Genomic DNA, 14,695 nt, shown 5'->3' on the forward strand with positions numbered 1-14,695 from the left:
AAGAGCTGCGCGACCCCCTACCCGCCACCCACGCCTGCCGGGCCTCTGCACGCCCTGACCAGGAACTGCGCAACCCTGCGTCCTCCCTCCCATACCCTCCCTGACTCCACACCAGCCCACTTGTCTGGCCAGGGACTCTGGTAGCTGCACTTCCTGTCTCTGGGTGGAGCCCTTCTCCTGGCCAGAGACTGCTGGAGCCTTGGGCTCTCTGTGCCAAAGTCATTGGGCGCCAGGCACTCCCAGCACCGTGTGCACCACCCCCTGTCCTGTTGCTAGATTTGGGTCCCGAGCTGCTTCCACAAACAGAATTCCCTGGCTGGGGCAGCCCCAGAGGAACTACACAGGGTCACTCCCTACAAAGACTCAGCAACAATAGAGTGATCCCGCTGGGGTCTAATCTTGGACAGACACCTCTCCAACTCTGAGGACGGCCAGAGGCAATGGTGAAAAACAATCATGAGGTGAAATCAACAGAAAAACTCTGGCAATATGAATAATCAGAGTAGATCAACTGCCCCAAGGATCAATGGGCAGACACAGCACAAGATACCATGCACAAATAGCTGAGATGTCAGAAATCGAATTCAGAATCTGGACAGCAAATAATATCAAATTAGAATCCCAAGCAGTAACCCAAAAGATATCTCAAAAATTCAATGAATTCAAAGACCAAATGACCAAAGATTTTGACACATTGAGACAAGGAGTTGCAGCCCTCAAAGATCTGAAAAACACATTAGAATCCCTCAGTAACAGAATGGAGCAAGCAGAAGAAAGAATTTCTGACATTGAACACAAAGCTTTCCAACGCTCCCAAACTCTCAAAGAGGAAGAAAAATGGAGGGAAAAAACAGATCACTCGAGTCAGAGACCTCTGGGATAATTAGAAGAAAACCAATATTGGTCTTATAGGGATCCCAGAAAGCGACGAAGTGGCTTCACAAGGCACGGAGTCTCTTCTCCATGAGATTTTGAAGGAGAACTTTCCAGACATGCCAAGAGATTCTGAAATTCAGATAGCAGACAGTTTCAGAACTCCAGCACAACTCAACCCAAATAAGACATCCCCCAGACACATCATAATCAATTTCACTAAAGTTAATATGAAGGAGAAAATTCTGAAAGAAGCCAGATGAAAGAAAACCATCACCTACAAAGGCAAGAATATTAGAATAACTGCAGATCTCTCTGCTGAAAACTTTCAATCTAGAAGAGGATGGTAATTGATTTTTAATCTCCCAAAACAAAATAACTTTCAATCCAGGATCCTGTACCCAGCTAAACTGACTTTCATTTATGACGAAGAAATTAAATACTTAAATGACATTCACATGTTGAAGAAATTGGCCATAACTAAACCAGCTCTCCAGGATATTCTCAGACCTATCCTCCATAAAGACCAGCGTAATCCTCCATCACAAAAGTAAACCCACCCAGAAAATTTTGATCAAATACCAACTTCCACAGTCGCAAAAGGATTAAAAATGTCCACCGGACTCTCGAAAGGCTTATCAATAGTCTCAATTAATGTGAATGGTTTAAATTGTCCTCTAAAGAGGCACAGGTTTGCTGACTGGATACAAAAACTCAAGCTAGATATCTGCTGCATACAAGAATCGCATCTTACATTAAAAGACAAATATAGACTCAAGGTGAAGAGATGGTCATCTATACTCCAGGCAAATGGAAAGCAGAAAAAAGCAGGCGTTGCAATCCTATTTGCAGACGCAATAGGCTTTAAACCAACCAAAGTAAGGAAGGATAAGGATGGACACTTCATATTTGTTAAAGGTAATTAATACTCAATATGATGAGATTTCAATTATTAATATTCATGCACCAACCAGAACGCACCTCAATTTAAAAGAGAAACTCTAACAGACACAAGCAACTTGATTTCCACCAGTTCCATAGTAGTTGGAGATTTTAACACCCCTCTAGCAGTGCTGGATAGATCCTCCAAAAAGAAGCTAAGCAGAGAAATTTTAGATTTAAACTTAACCATTCATCTGGACTTAACAGACATCTACAGAACATTTCATCCCAACAAAACTGAATACACCTTCTTCTCATCAGCCCACGGAACATACTCCAAAATAGACCACATTCTAGGCCACAAATCTAACGTCAGCAAATTTAAAAAAATAGAAATTATTTCTTGCATCTTTTCAGACCATCATGGAATAAAAGCTGAACTCAATAACAAGGGAACCTGCATACCCATACAAAAACATGGAAGCTAAACAACCTTATGCTGAAGGATAGATGGGTTATAGTAGACAAGATTAAGAAGGAAATCACCAAATTTTTGGAAAAAAACAACAATCAAGACATGAATTACCAGAACCTCTGGGATACTGCAAAGGCAGTCCTAAGAGGGAAATTTATAGCACTGCAAGCCTTCCTCAAGAAAACAGAAAGAGAGGAAGTTAATAACTTAATGGGATATCTCAAGCAACTGGAGAAGGAAGAACACTCCAACCCCAAACCCAGCAGAAGAGAGGAAATAACCAAAATCAGAGCAGAACTAAATGAAATTGAAAACAAAAGAATTATACAACAGATCAATAAATCCAAAAGTTGGTTTTTTGAAAAGATCAATAAAATAGATAAACCTTTGGCCAACCTAACCAGGAAAAAAAGAGTAAAATCTCTAATTTCATCAATCAGAAATGGTAATGATGAAATAACAACAGACCCCTTAGAAATTCAAAAAATCCTTAATGAATACTACAAGAAACTCTACTCCCAGAAATACGAAAATCTGAAGGAAATAGACCAATACCTGGAAGTACGCCACCTACCAAGACTTAGCCAGAATGAAGTGGAAATGTTGAACAGGCCCATATCAAGTTCTGAAATAGCATCAACTATACAAAATCTCCCTAAAAAGAAAAGACCGGGACCAGATGGCTTTACGTCAGAATTCTACCAAACCTTTAAAGAAGAACTAGTACCTATTTTACTAAACCTCTTCCAAAATATAGAAAAAGAAGGAATATTACCCAACACATTCTACGAAGCAAACATCAGCTTGATCCCCTAACCAGGGAAAGACCCAACAAGAAAAGAAAATTATAGACCAATTTTACTAATGAATATTGATGCTAAAATACTCAATAAGATCCTAACAAACAGAATCCAACAACACATCAAAAAATTATACACCATGACCAAGTGGGATTTATCCCAGGGTCTCAAGGTTGGTCCAATATGCGTAAATCTATAAATGTAATTCAGCACATAAACGAACTAAAAAATAAGGACCATATGATTCTTTCAATTGATGCAGAAAAAGCTTTTGATAATATCCAGCATCTCTTTGTGATCAGAACACTTAAGAAAATTGGTATGGAAGGGACATTTCTAAACTAATAGAGGCCATCTACAGCAAACCCACTGCCAATATTGTATTGAATGGAGTTAAATTGAAATCATTTCCACTTAGATCAGGAACCAGGCAAGGTTGCCCATTGTCTCCATTGCTCTTTAACATTTTAATGGAAGTTCTAGCCATTGCAATTAGGGAAGAAAAGGCGATCAAGGGTATCCACATAGGGTCAGAAGAGATTAAACTTTCACTCTTTGTAGATGATATGATCGTATATCTGGAAAACACTAGGGATTCTACTACAAAACTTTTAGAAGTGATCAAGGAATACAGCAATGTCTCAGGGTACAAAATCAACACCCATAAATCTGTAGCCTTTATATATGCCAACAATAACCAAGCCGAAAAAACAGTCAAGGACTCTATTCCTTTCACAGTAGTGCCAAAGAAGATGAAATATTTGGGAGTATACCTAACAAAGGACATGAAAGATGTCTACAAAGAGAACTATGAAACTTTAAGAAAAGAAATAGCTAAAGATGTTAACAAATGGAAAAATATACCCTGCTCATGGCTGGGAAGAATCAACATTGTTAAAATGTCTATAGTACCCAAAGCAATATACAATTTCAATGCAATTCCTATTAAAGCTCCATTGTCATATTTTAAAGATCTTGAGAAAATAATACTTTGTTTTATATGGAATCAGAAAAAATCTCGAATAACCAAAACATTACTCAGCAATAAAAACAAAGCAGTAGGAATCAAGCTACCAGACCTGAGACTGTACTATAAATCGACAGTGATCAAAACAGCATGGTACTGGCACAAAAACAGAGAAGTAGATGTCTGGAACAGAATAGAGAACCAAGAGATGAATCCAGCTACTTGCCGTTATTTTATCTTTGACAAGTCAATTAAAAACATTCAGTGGGGAAAAGGTTCCCTATTTAACAAATGATGTTGGGTGAATTGGCTGGCGATCTGTAAAAGACTGAAACTGGACCCACACCTTTCACTGTTAACTAAGGTAGACTCTCACTGGATAAAAGATTTAAACTTAAGACATGAAACTATAAAAATACTTGAAGAGAGTGCAGGGAAAACTCTTGAAGGAATCGGCCTGGGTGAGTATTTTATGAGGAGGACTCCCCAGGCAATTGAAGCAGTATCAAAAATATATTACTGGGACCTGATCAAACTAAAAAGCTTCTGCACAGCCAAGAACATTATAAGTAAAGCAAGCAGACAGCCCTCAGAATGGGAGAAAATATTTGCAGGTTATACCTCCGATAAAGGTCTAATAACCAGAATCCATAGAGAACTCAAACGTATTAGCAAAAAAAGAACACGTGATCCCATCTCAGGGTGGGCAAGGGACTTGAAGAGAAACTTCTCTAAAGAAGACAGATGCATGATCTACAAACACATGAAAAAAAGCTCATCATCCTTAATCATCAGAGAAATGCAAATCAAAACTACTTTGAGATATCACCTAACCCCAGTAAGAGTAGCCCACATAACAAAATCCCAAAACCAGAGATGTTGGCGTGGATGTGGAGAAAAGGGCAAACTTCTACACTGCTGGTGGGAATGCACACTAATACCTTCCTCTGGAAGGACGGTTGGAGAATACCTAGGGACCTAAAAATAGACCTACCATTCGATCCTATAATTCCTTTACTAGGTTTATACCCAGAAGACCAAAACTCAATATAACAAAGACATCTGTATCAGAATGTGCAGCCCAATTCATAATTGCTAAGTCATGGAAGAAGCCCAAGTGCCCATTGACCCACGAATGGACTAGCAAATTGTGGTACTATACCATGGAATATTATGTAGCCTTAAAGAAAGATGGAGACTTTACCTCTTTCATGTTTACATGGATGGAGCTGGAACATATTCTTCTTAGCAAAGTATCTCAGGAATGGAAGAAAAAGTATCCAAGGTACTCAGCCCTACTATGAAGCTAATTTAAAGCTTTCCCATGAAGGCTATAACCTAACTATAGCACAAGAATGTGGGGAAAGGGCCAAGGAAGGGGAAGGGAAGGGGGAGGTTAGGGTGGAGGGAGTATAATGGGTGGGGCCACATTATGGTGCATCTTAGAATGGGTACAGGCAAAACTTACTTAATGCAGAATACAAATGCCTACATACGATAACTATGGGGCAGCGCCTGTGGCTCCAAGGAGTAGAGCGCCAGCCCCATATGCTGGAGGTGGCAGGTTCAAACCCAGCCCTGGCCAAAAACCACAAAAAAAAATGTATATATACATACAATAACTAAGAAAATGCCATGAAGGCTACGTTGAACAGTTTGATGAGAAAATTTCAGATTGTATATGAAACCAGCACATTGTACCCCTTGACTGCACTAATGTACACAGCTATGATTTAACAATAAAAAACAAAACAAAACAAAACAAAATAAAAAAGACTGAAATTAGGCTGGGTGGGGTGGCTCACACCTGTAATCCTAGCACTCTGGGAAGCCAAGGTGGGAGGACTGATCACTTTAGCTCAGGAATTGGAGATCAACCTGAGCAAGAGCCAGACTCCATCTCTACCAAAAATAGAGGAAATTAGGGCGGTGCCTGTGGGTCAGTGAGTAGGGCACCAGCCCCATCTACTGAGGGTGGGGGGTTCAAACCTGGCCCCGGCCAAAACACAACAAAAAATAGCTGGGCGTTGTGGTGGGCGCCTGTAGTCCTAGCTTCTTGGGAGGCTGAAGCAAGAGAATCGCCTAAGCCCAAGAGCTGGAGGTTGCTATGAGCTGTGATGTCACAGTACTCTATGGAGGGCGACAAAGTGCACCCCCCCCCCCAAATAAATAGAGGAATTACCTGAGTGTTGTGGTGGGTACCTTGTAGTCCAGCTTTGGGGGAGGCTGAGGCAAGAGCATCGCTTGCACCCGGAAGTTTGAGGTTGTGGTAAGATAGGCTAATGCCATGGCACTCTAGCCTGGGGCAACAGAGTAAGACTCTGTGGGGTAGGGGAGACCCAAACCCCTGAATTAGCAAGTGTTGATGAGGATGTGGAGCAAGGGGACCTCTCATCATAAACTCGTGTCGGCAGTATAAATTGATACTACTTCTTTGGAACAATATTTGCCAATATCTACAGAAGGTGAATATTTCCTATATCCCAGCAATTCTACTTCCAAGTATTTACCCTTAGAAATCTGTTTAACAAAACACATAATAAAAGGTTCATAGTAGCACTCATAATTTAAAGCTGGAAACTAACTACTCAATAACCACCAACAGAAGAATGGATTAAATAATGGTCATATAGAATACTCCGGAGAAATAAAAAAATGCTCATGTAACAATATGGATGAACCTTACAAAGCCAGGGAGCAAAAAAGCCAGATACAAATGAACATATACATGCAATTGCCCAGGGTATAAACAATAAAAATAGACAAAATTAATCTGTTAGATATTATAAGTCTGAATAGTGTGGCTATCTTGGGGGTGACTGAAAAGGACCAGGAGGGGAGCTTCAGGTGTGCTGGTGATAATCTCTTTCCTGAACCGGGAGCTAGTTACATGGGTTTGCTTAACATATGAAAATATACCAATATGCACGGTTATGATTTGTGTACTTTATGCAAATTATACTGCCATAAAAGTTAGTATGTATAATAAATAGCAAACAAAGAATTTTTCTACAAGTATGGCAAAGGTTTGGTAATATATGAAGAACTAAGGCAAATCAATTTTTGAAAAGCTGGCATCAAATAGGAAAATGAGCATCACTTGACTAGCCCATAAAAAACAAAGAAAATGAGCAAAAAATATCCTCAAACAAAAAAATAAAAATGGCCAATAAATGTATAAATGCACAAAATGTAAACTAAAACAATGGAATGCTATTTTTTCTTATTAAATTAACAGAGATTAAAGGAAACTAATATAGTTGTTACTGAGGATTTGGTGAAACTAATACTCTCTTATTCTTAATGGTAATGAGAATCTTTCTGCATAAATATAATGTTCATATCCTTTGACCTACTAGTTCCACTTCTAGAAATTATTCTGAGGAAAATCAGAGTTGCAGTTAAAGATAGGCTATGTCAGTGTTGATTACAAACATGGGTATTAATTTTATCCAATAAGGGGAAAACGGTTATATTAGGATACATGTACATGATGGGATATTAATAATGTTTTTCAAAGAATGATGAATAGGGAAATATTGACGATAAATTCAAGTGAAAAATATATACAAGATTCTATGTGGCATATGTTTTGGGTTAAAAAGACACTACACACACTTAAACATATTACACAGAAAAAAATGTCTGTAAGAACACATACTATGCAGTTAATAGTAGCCATCTTTGGGTGGTGGGATAATGGATGATTTTCATTTTCTTAGCTTATTTTCTACAGTAAAATGTTCTTTGAGCATGTATTACTCTGTAGGAAATTCAGAGATGAAAGAAGATAATGGGGTTAAAAAAATACATCCACCCTGTTTACCTTACTAAGCAACATACATTTCTCTCTCCTTCAAGTCCATACTCAATCTGTAATTGTTACCTCAATTTTAAATTAGAAACGTCGATCCAAGGTGTTATTACATTATTCCTCTTCTCATTTCCAAAATTCAGGACCTCGTCTTCCCTAATGAACTCACCCCCAGACTCTTCATTTTGGTAAAATGGCCCCATTTTCCATTACTTTTACATTGCGGCCCCATCAAGCCACTCTCTATAACGAGCCTCCACCACACCCAAGCCCCTATTTTCACACCTCCCAACCTTGGTATACATACTCGATTCCCTTTCTGTTTAATACATTTTCTCCATTCAGTCTTTCTAATCCGATTCATAGTTCAAGATTCACATTGTATATCGCTTACTAGATGTAGCCTCTTGGAGACTGCAAGAACAGACAACCGTTTCCAAATTAATCCTCCAGTGACAGTTTGTACATATTTCAACATTCAATATTTTCTAATGTCAGTGCCTCGCTCTCCCGTCGCATGGCAGTAACCACTTCTTTATAAAACATTTAACATCTAGTTGAATGACCAGAAGTAAAGGGGATACACAGAGATGTTGAGTTTTGACCTCGTCAGGTAGAAAAATGGCACCAAAACCACTCGCCTGATTTTCTTCATTCAAGATGGCAGAAAATGTCTTAAAACAGTCCCACACAAAAGCACTCATTCACATCCACAGCTTCGAGTTAGAACTGGATACACCTAGCGCAACAGCAAAGGACAAAAGAATCGATTCTAAACGCTGAAACGCTCTGGCTCTAACCATCCACAGTAGGTCCCACACAGACTTGAAACCGTGATAGAAAACCGGCACCTGCTGCCTTCATTCCAAGAGCCACGCCTAGACTGTGAACGGTAACTGAAGCACTTCTGGATACTGACCCCCCAAATCGAGAATGATAAAAGAGGAGGTTAAGTTGTGTGTAGGTAAAATGCACGATTCGGCCCCGCCCCAACCAGGCGCAGCCCCCCAGCCGCGCATCCATTCCTTGGGGGATGGACAGACAGGGCTCCCGCCCACGGGCCTGGCAACCCGGCCCGGGCTGGGAATTCTGGGCGGGCCCGAGGGAGAGGCCGGCCACGGCCCAGGCGCCTCCCGCTACACCTGTCAGGCTGCGGCTGATACTAGGCCCACAAATCACAGGGGTTCGGTGGTCCAGGCCAGCAGTAGCACGTCACTCGATCCCTCGCCCCGGGATCGCCTTGCCTCCTCGCTTTTCCTCTCGTCCTTCTCAAACAAAGGCAATCCACATCCACCGCCATTTTCCACTTACCTCAAAAACCACCTCTTCGTCAAACTCCGGTGTCATCCTTCTCCGCCATGCCACCAGCCTCAGCACGATGGGAAATGAAGGCGGGAGAACAGGCGGCACCGATACTTCGGTTTCTGTCTGTCCCGTGGGTCTAGAAAACTACAATTCCCAGCATGCCTCGCCGCTCACGCCTCTCCTTTTGGGCCCGCTTATTGGCTCAGAGGGGTGAGCGTGGGAACGGGAGGGGCGGGAGCGGGATGAAGCTCGAGCCCTCCAACTGGTGGAGTCTGAGGCTTTTGTCTGCCTTTTACCGCCGCGACGAGCAGGGGGCGCTTGGAGCTCTGATTTTTTTAGAGCTGGAGCGGGACACGCGCCGGCGGAGCCGCGGTGAGCCCTGCTCGTGCCCGCGCCTGGCTGGCGGCCGGGAGCTCGGCGGGGCGGCGCTCGTGCTCGCCCGCCCGCCGCTGGCGGCTCGCGCCTGGGAGCGCGGCTGGGTGGCTGGAGCTGGCCGCATCCTTTGTGCGGCGCTCAGGCTGCGCAGCGGGGCGGCGGGACGGAATGTGGGTGCTTCTGGGGTTTTTCTCTTCTGCCCTAACTCTGGAAACAATGGACTGAGAAGGGAACAAGGATTGAGGGGCGCGAGGGGGAAGCGAACTGCACGGGGGAGTCATGACTTCTGCCGCGGGTAAGTGACGGCGCTCGCGCTGCAGCTGGAAAGTTTGCTGGGAGCGCTCCTGGGCTTGGGCTCGGGAGCAACTTTCTTCGCCGGGTGGGCGAGCTGTGTGCTCTCTGCCTTTCCCCCGCACGGCGACAAGTGCGGATCCCGGGGGGTTGTAGCGGGATTTCTCTCTTCCTGCGGAGAGAGTCTCTTTGGAAATCGTGGATCTCTTGGGACCCCCACCTTCAAAGGGAGGCCCGCTCTTTAACGCCTTGGTGAGAGGCGAAATATAAAGAGGGCGTTTGCTCAACTCTCCAACAATTAGAGCGACTTGGCCATTGCGAACGAGAACAGTGTAGCTTCCTATGTTAAGAAATCGGTTATTCTAGGAAAGGTCAGTGTTCCCAGGATATTGAACTCGGGAACTATGCTGAGTCGCGCTGAACCGAGTATCGGCTGGAAAGCCTTTTCCTTATTAGATAAAGAGGGGAAGACATTGTTATTCCTGTCCTGGTGGTTTTACCCCTATTACCTGAGAAGCGTTGGAGTAGGACTGCTGATGGCAATTGTTTTGCTCATCTTCATCCAATCATTTATATATTTTTATATATTTCTATTTCTACCTAGTTGGTGTAAACAGAGCCTTAATTTCTGTCTGCCTCTCGTAGTCCTTTCCCCTTCATCCAGATGACAAAGCCTGTATTTACCTTTGTGTGGATTTTGAGCAATTCTGGACATTGTACTTCTGAACATTCTTAAGGAACAGTTTTTATATTTCAAAATAATTACTAGTGTGTTACAGTCACTTTATAAAAACGTAGTCTAATTTTTAAACCAGAACTTAATACTGTATTAAGCGAAGTACTAAGGGCTTTTTAGTCTTTTTACATTTTTCATTAGAAATTGTAATAGTTTAAAGCTTCCCGTCAAAGTTACTTCTAGAATCAGCACTTAAGTATCAGATTAAACTTTCATTGCTTTTTTTGGCATTTGTTTAAAATCCCTGCAACTTGAAACCGTCAAACAGCACTCCAAATGTTCTGATTTGTATTATTTCTAAAGCCTAGATACAATGTAGTGTTGCATTGGTGGGTGTAATCAGATTACAACTAAGGAAAGAAGAAGTCAGCCAATAGGAAAAGAAGACAGGGAATGAAATATTCTGAAGATGCAGAGATCTTTCTTTTTGATGTTATATGTATGTATATGAGATGTCATCATGCACTCTGTAGTTAAAGTTTTTATAAACTCTTTTCTGTGCAAAGGGAGACTTTCTACTTACAAAGGTAAATTATTTTCTGTGCCAAATTTCTGTGCCTTACCTTTGTTCAAGTAATTAATTGAAATTTAAAGTGGTTGTAAATTTAAAAATATTTCCAGCCAATTTTAGTTCTTCCCCTTTTTTATACAAATGAATTTAAAATATTCATGTCTTATATGTATCAGTTTTCATTTTCTGTCCTAACAAGTTATAATAAACAAGTCCAGAAGCATTTAATTTTTGATATTTCTATATGTAAATTTAATTTCTGGGTCTCAATCTGGAAGTTTATGATTCGTTCACTTGAATTACCCTAGAATAATAAGCTATTTTTATATTTTATCAGCTTTACAATTAAAGAAGTCCACAAACATTTTTGTGGTGCTTAAGAGAGGGACACTTCCTGTGTCTAGCTGAGTTAGTTGGTTTTTAGCAGGGCTTGCTGAGAAGCATTAACTACTTTTTTGCTTAACCATCTGTTAAGATTTATTATAATTCTCTCTTGTGTCTAAATGAGGACTGTGGAAGAGAACTGGAGTTTTTTCCCACCCCATTCTTACAAAATTATGTATACATAGTTCTTACAAGCTGATTATAGTGCCCTTTTGGAACAGTAGTCAAATCATTAAAACTTTTAGGAAAGTTATTTGCAATTTGGGGAGGGAAAGTTTGTTTCAAATTTAATCTGTGTGGTATTTGGGAGGGTTGGTTTAATTTAAGAAAAAAAGAGGAGTGTTGTAGAACATTTAAGATGTACCTATGTATCCCAAACAAGAAAAGCTTGTTTTTCTTGGAATTCTCTGTGAAAGAATGGATCCTTAGGAGAGATTTTAGAATTACTCTAAGCAGTTTATGAAAAAGGAGAGAGAAGTATAGGTGAATATTTTGTGTGTCTTTGAACATTTACAAGTCTCTGTCTCACCAAGTCTGTGCTTTGCTGTTTGGCTGGCCTAATAGCCAGGAGCAGGCGTCCTCAAACTTTTTAAACAGGGGATCAATTCACTGTCCCTCAGACTGTTGGAGGGCCGGACTATAGTTAAAAATAAAAAAACTATGAACAAATTCCTATGCACACTGCACATATCTTATTTTGAAGTAAAAAACAAAACGGGAACAAATACAATTCACAGCGCTTCATGTGGCCTGCGGGCCGCAGTTTGAGGACGCCTGGCTGAGGAGAGTATACCCTGGAACCACAACCATCTGTGTGTAATAGATGACGAGTATGTTTGTAATAGTTAGTGAAATGGTTACTAGTGCTTTACTTTCTTACCTTATATTTTAGTGCTTTACTTTCTTACCTTATATTTCCCTGGAGCCAAACACCTGTGTAAATAAAAGATTTGCTGCTTTGCTCTAGGAAGCTTTGGGTCTGACTGTTGATACAGTATTAAGATCCAAAGGTGCTGGATTGCCAAACATCATGTATTTATTTCAAGAGGTTGATATCGGAGCAGACTCTAACCTAATGGCTTATATTTTTGAGTTATGTTTCTTTCAAAATAGAGCCATTAAAATAATAATCATGAAGGATTTTGGATATTGCTATACCAGTGACTCAGTCGAATACTTGTTCCTGTTTATTAATAATTAAGGAATTATTCAATAATCCTATTGAAGTTATTTCTGCTCACTTTTCAAAATATTATTCTATATTAAGATGGATATTGTTTTGTTTTTTTTTTTTAAAGAAATTTCCTGTTACTGAAACTTATTAAAAAGTATATGTATGGGGCAGCTCTGATTATTCCCAGGCCCTGTGTTCAGTGCTAGGATATAGCAGTGATTGAAACTGGAGCTGGTCTTCTAGTGGTGAAGACAAGGGTACACTGAAGAAAAACAGGAGAAAGAGGCTACAGCATATCAGGGTTTTCCCAAGGCAATTATCTCAGAAGTTACAATCTTAGATTCATATGGACTTTAGAGATCTGTTCAACTCCTCCATTTACAAGTAAGGAAAATGAGGAAGCCAGGTCTGCACAAGGCACTCAATTAAGTTTGCCAGGTCCCCAAGTTATTGGCTTCCTCTAATACATAGGTAAACGAACAATGGCAAGCTGAAGTTCACAGTTACTGAATTCCTTGAGTAAGTGTTGAAAGCTTTAGGTACATAATGCTGTGCTATATTTATTGGGAATCAATCTTAGCTCATATGTAGCTAATTGAATTTCAGTGACAGTAAGAGAATTTTTGTCACTTGGAAGCAGATTCATGTACAAAACACATTTAAAGAAAAGAGTGAAATTGGTACTGAGGAGGGGAATGATTTAACAAAAATCAAAAATAAATTGGTTAAATGACAAGGCTCTAAGATCCAGACAGTAAAAGATTAATTTAATGAGATGAGGTGGGTTTTTTTTAATTGTAGTAAAATACATATAACGTAAATTTAGCATCTTAACCATTTTTAAGTGTATAGTTCAGAAGTATTAAGCATATTCATGTTACACAGCCAATCTCCAGAACGCTTTTTATTTTGCAAAACTGACATTTTAAAAAAATTCTTTCAAAAATCCCAGAGGTGTAGGGTACAGAAATGAAATCAACACGACAGTCTGTCAGTTTTTATTGAGTTTGGATGGGAAGTAGGGAAGAGGCCTAAGGCATTCATGCGTTCTCTAAGGACTTAATAGATCAAGAGCTTAATAGTATGGGCTGTCACTGTGTAAAAATAGTTTAAATAGCCCCTTATAACATGTTTTATCATTAGGCTTTGAAAGATTTCACAGTATTATCTGCCTTAAAAAAAAAAACTTAACCTAAACTAATAATATGCTTACTGAGCAGCTAACTGAAATTGTGTAGCTTAGAAATTTATATTAAGTTATTTTGAAAAATAATTCATTATCTTCCTTATTTATGATAATATATACTTGTATACCTATAAATAATAATATACCTAGAAATTGAGTGAGAAGACATCTGTTAACATATAATCTTTGTTGTACACATAGTATTAGGGGTTTGGGAAATTTCCTTGGTTGGTAAAAGAAAGTAGAGCACCCTATTTGGTTTTTTGTTTGTTTGTTTCTTGTTCATGAGTTTTGTTTGTTTGTTTGTTTTGCTCATTTCCATGTAATATCTTCCCAAGTGTTGTGACTAATTTCCTTTGTTGAAAAGAAATCATCACCAAATGAAATATCAAAGCCTCTGTGTCTTCAAACAATGTCTAGTTTAGTTAAACAATGTCTAGCAGTCTTTTCCAGGAAATATTTTTTCAAGTTTTCTTCAGTAAATTAAGGTTTTATTAAGTATTTGATTCTGTCAGAGGAACAAATCTAAGTTTAAGAAGTATTAAACACTTTATACCTCAAGCCACTTAGGCAAAATATGGTTGATAAGTAACAATGTAGGTAGGAGAACCTAAAGGAACATAAAAGAATACAGACATACAGGTTCTATTTATATTTTTATTTTGTGGGTCTTTTGTGTAAAGCTTTTTTTTGTTGTTTGTTTGTTTTGAGAGAGTCTCACTCTGCTGCCTTGGCTGGAGTATAGTGGCTCCATCATAGCTCATTGCAGCCTTGAACTCCTGCGATCAAGTTGTCCTCCTGCCCCAGCCTCACAAATAGCTAGGACTACAGACACACACCACCATGCTTGGTGAATTTTTCAGGTTTTTGTAGAGATGGAATCTGTTGCCCAGGCTGTTCTTAAATCATGGCCTCAAGTGAT

The 14,695-nt window shown here is 39.9% G+C and overlaps 2 protein-coding genes across 3 annotated transcripts in view; one reads left to right on the forward strand and one right to left on the reverse strand.

The window, feature by feature from the left end:
* The window catches only part of VEZT (vezatin, adherens junctions transmembrane protein), an 87,441-nt gene extending 78,183 nt beyond the window's left edge, over positions 1-9,258 (reverse strand). The window contains exon 1 of the mRNA XM_053585588.1: positions 9,123-9,258. Coding sequence (XP_053441563.1) covers positions 9,123-9,158 — 36 coding nt within the window. The 5' untranslated portion in view covers positions 9,159-9,258. The remainder of the gene's footprint in view (positions 1-9,122) is intronic.
* A 223-nt stretch (positions 9,259-9,481) lies between these two features.
* FGD6 (FYVE, RhoGEF and PH domain containing 6) overlaps positions 9,482-14,695 on the forward strand; it is a 151,834-nt gene continuing 146,620 nt past the window's right edge. For both annotated transcript variants that reach the window (XM_053585574.1, XM_053585575.1), the window contains exon 1: positions 9,482-9,786. In XM_053585574.1, the coding sequence (XP_053441549.1) occupies positions 9,771-9,786 (16 nt within the window). In that variant the 5' untranslated portion in view covers positions 9,482-9,770. The remainder of the gene's footprint in view (positions 9,787-14,695) is intronic.

This window comes from Nycticebus coucang, chromosome 3 (assembly GCF_027406575.1).
Source record: "Nycticebus coucang isolate mNycCou1 chromosome 3, mNycCou1.pri, whole genome shotgun sequence".
In the NCBI taxonomy this organism is placed as follows: Eukaryota; Metazoa; Chordata; class Mammalia; order Primates; family Lorisidae; genus Nycticebus; species Nycticebus coucang.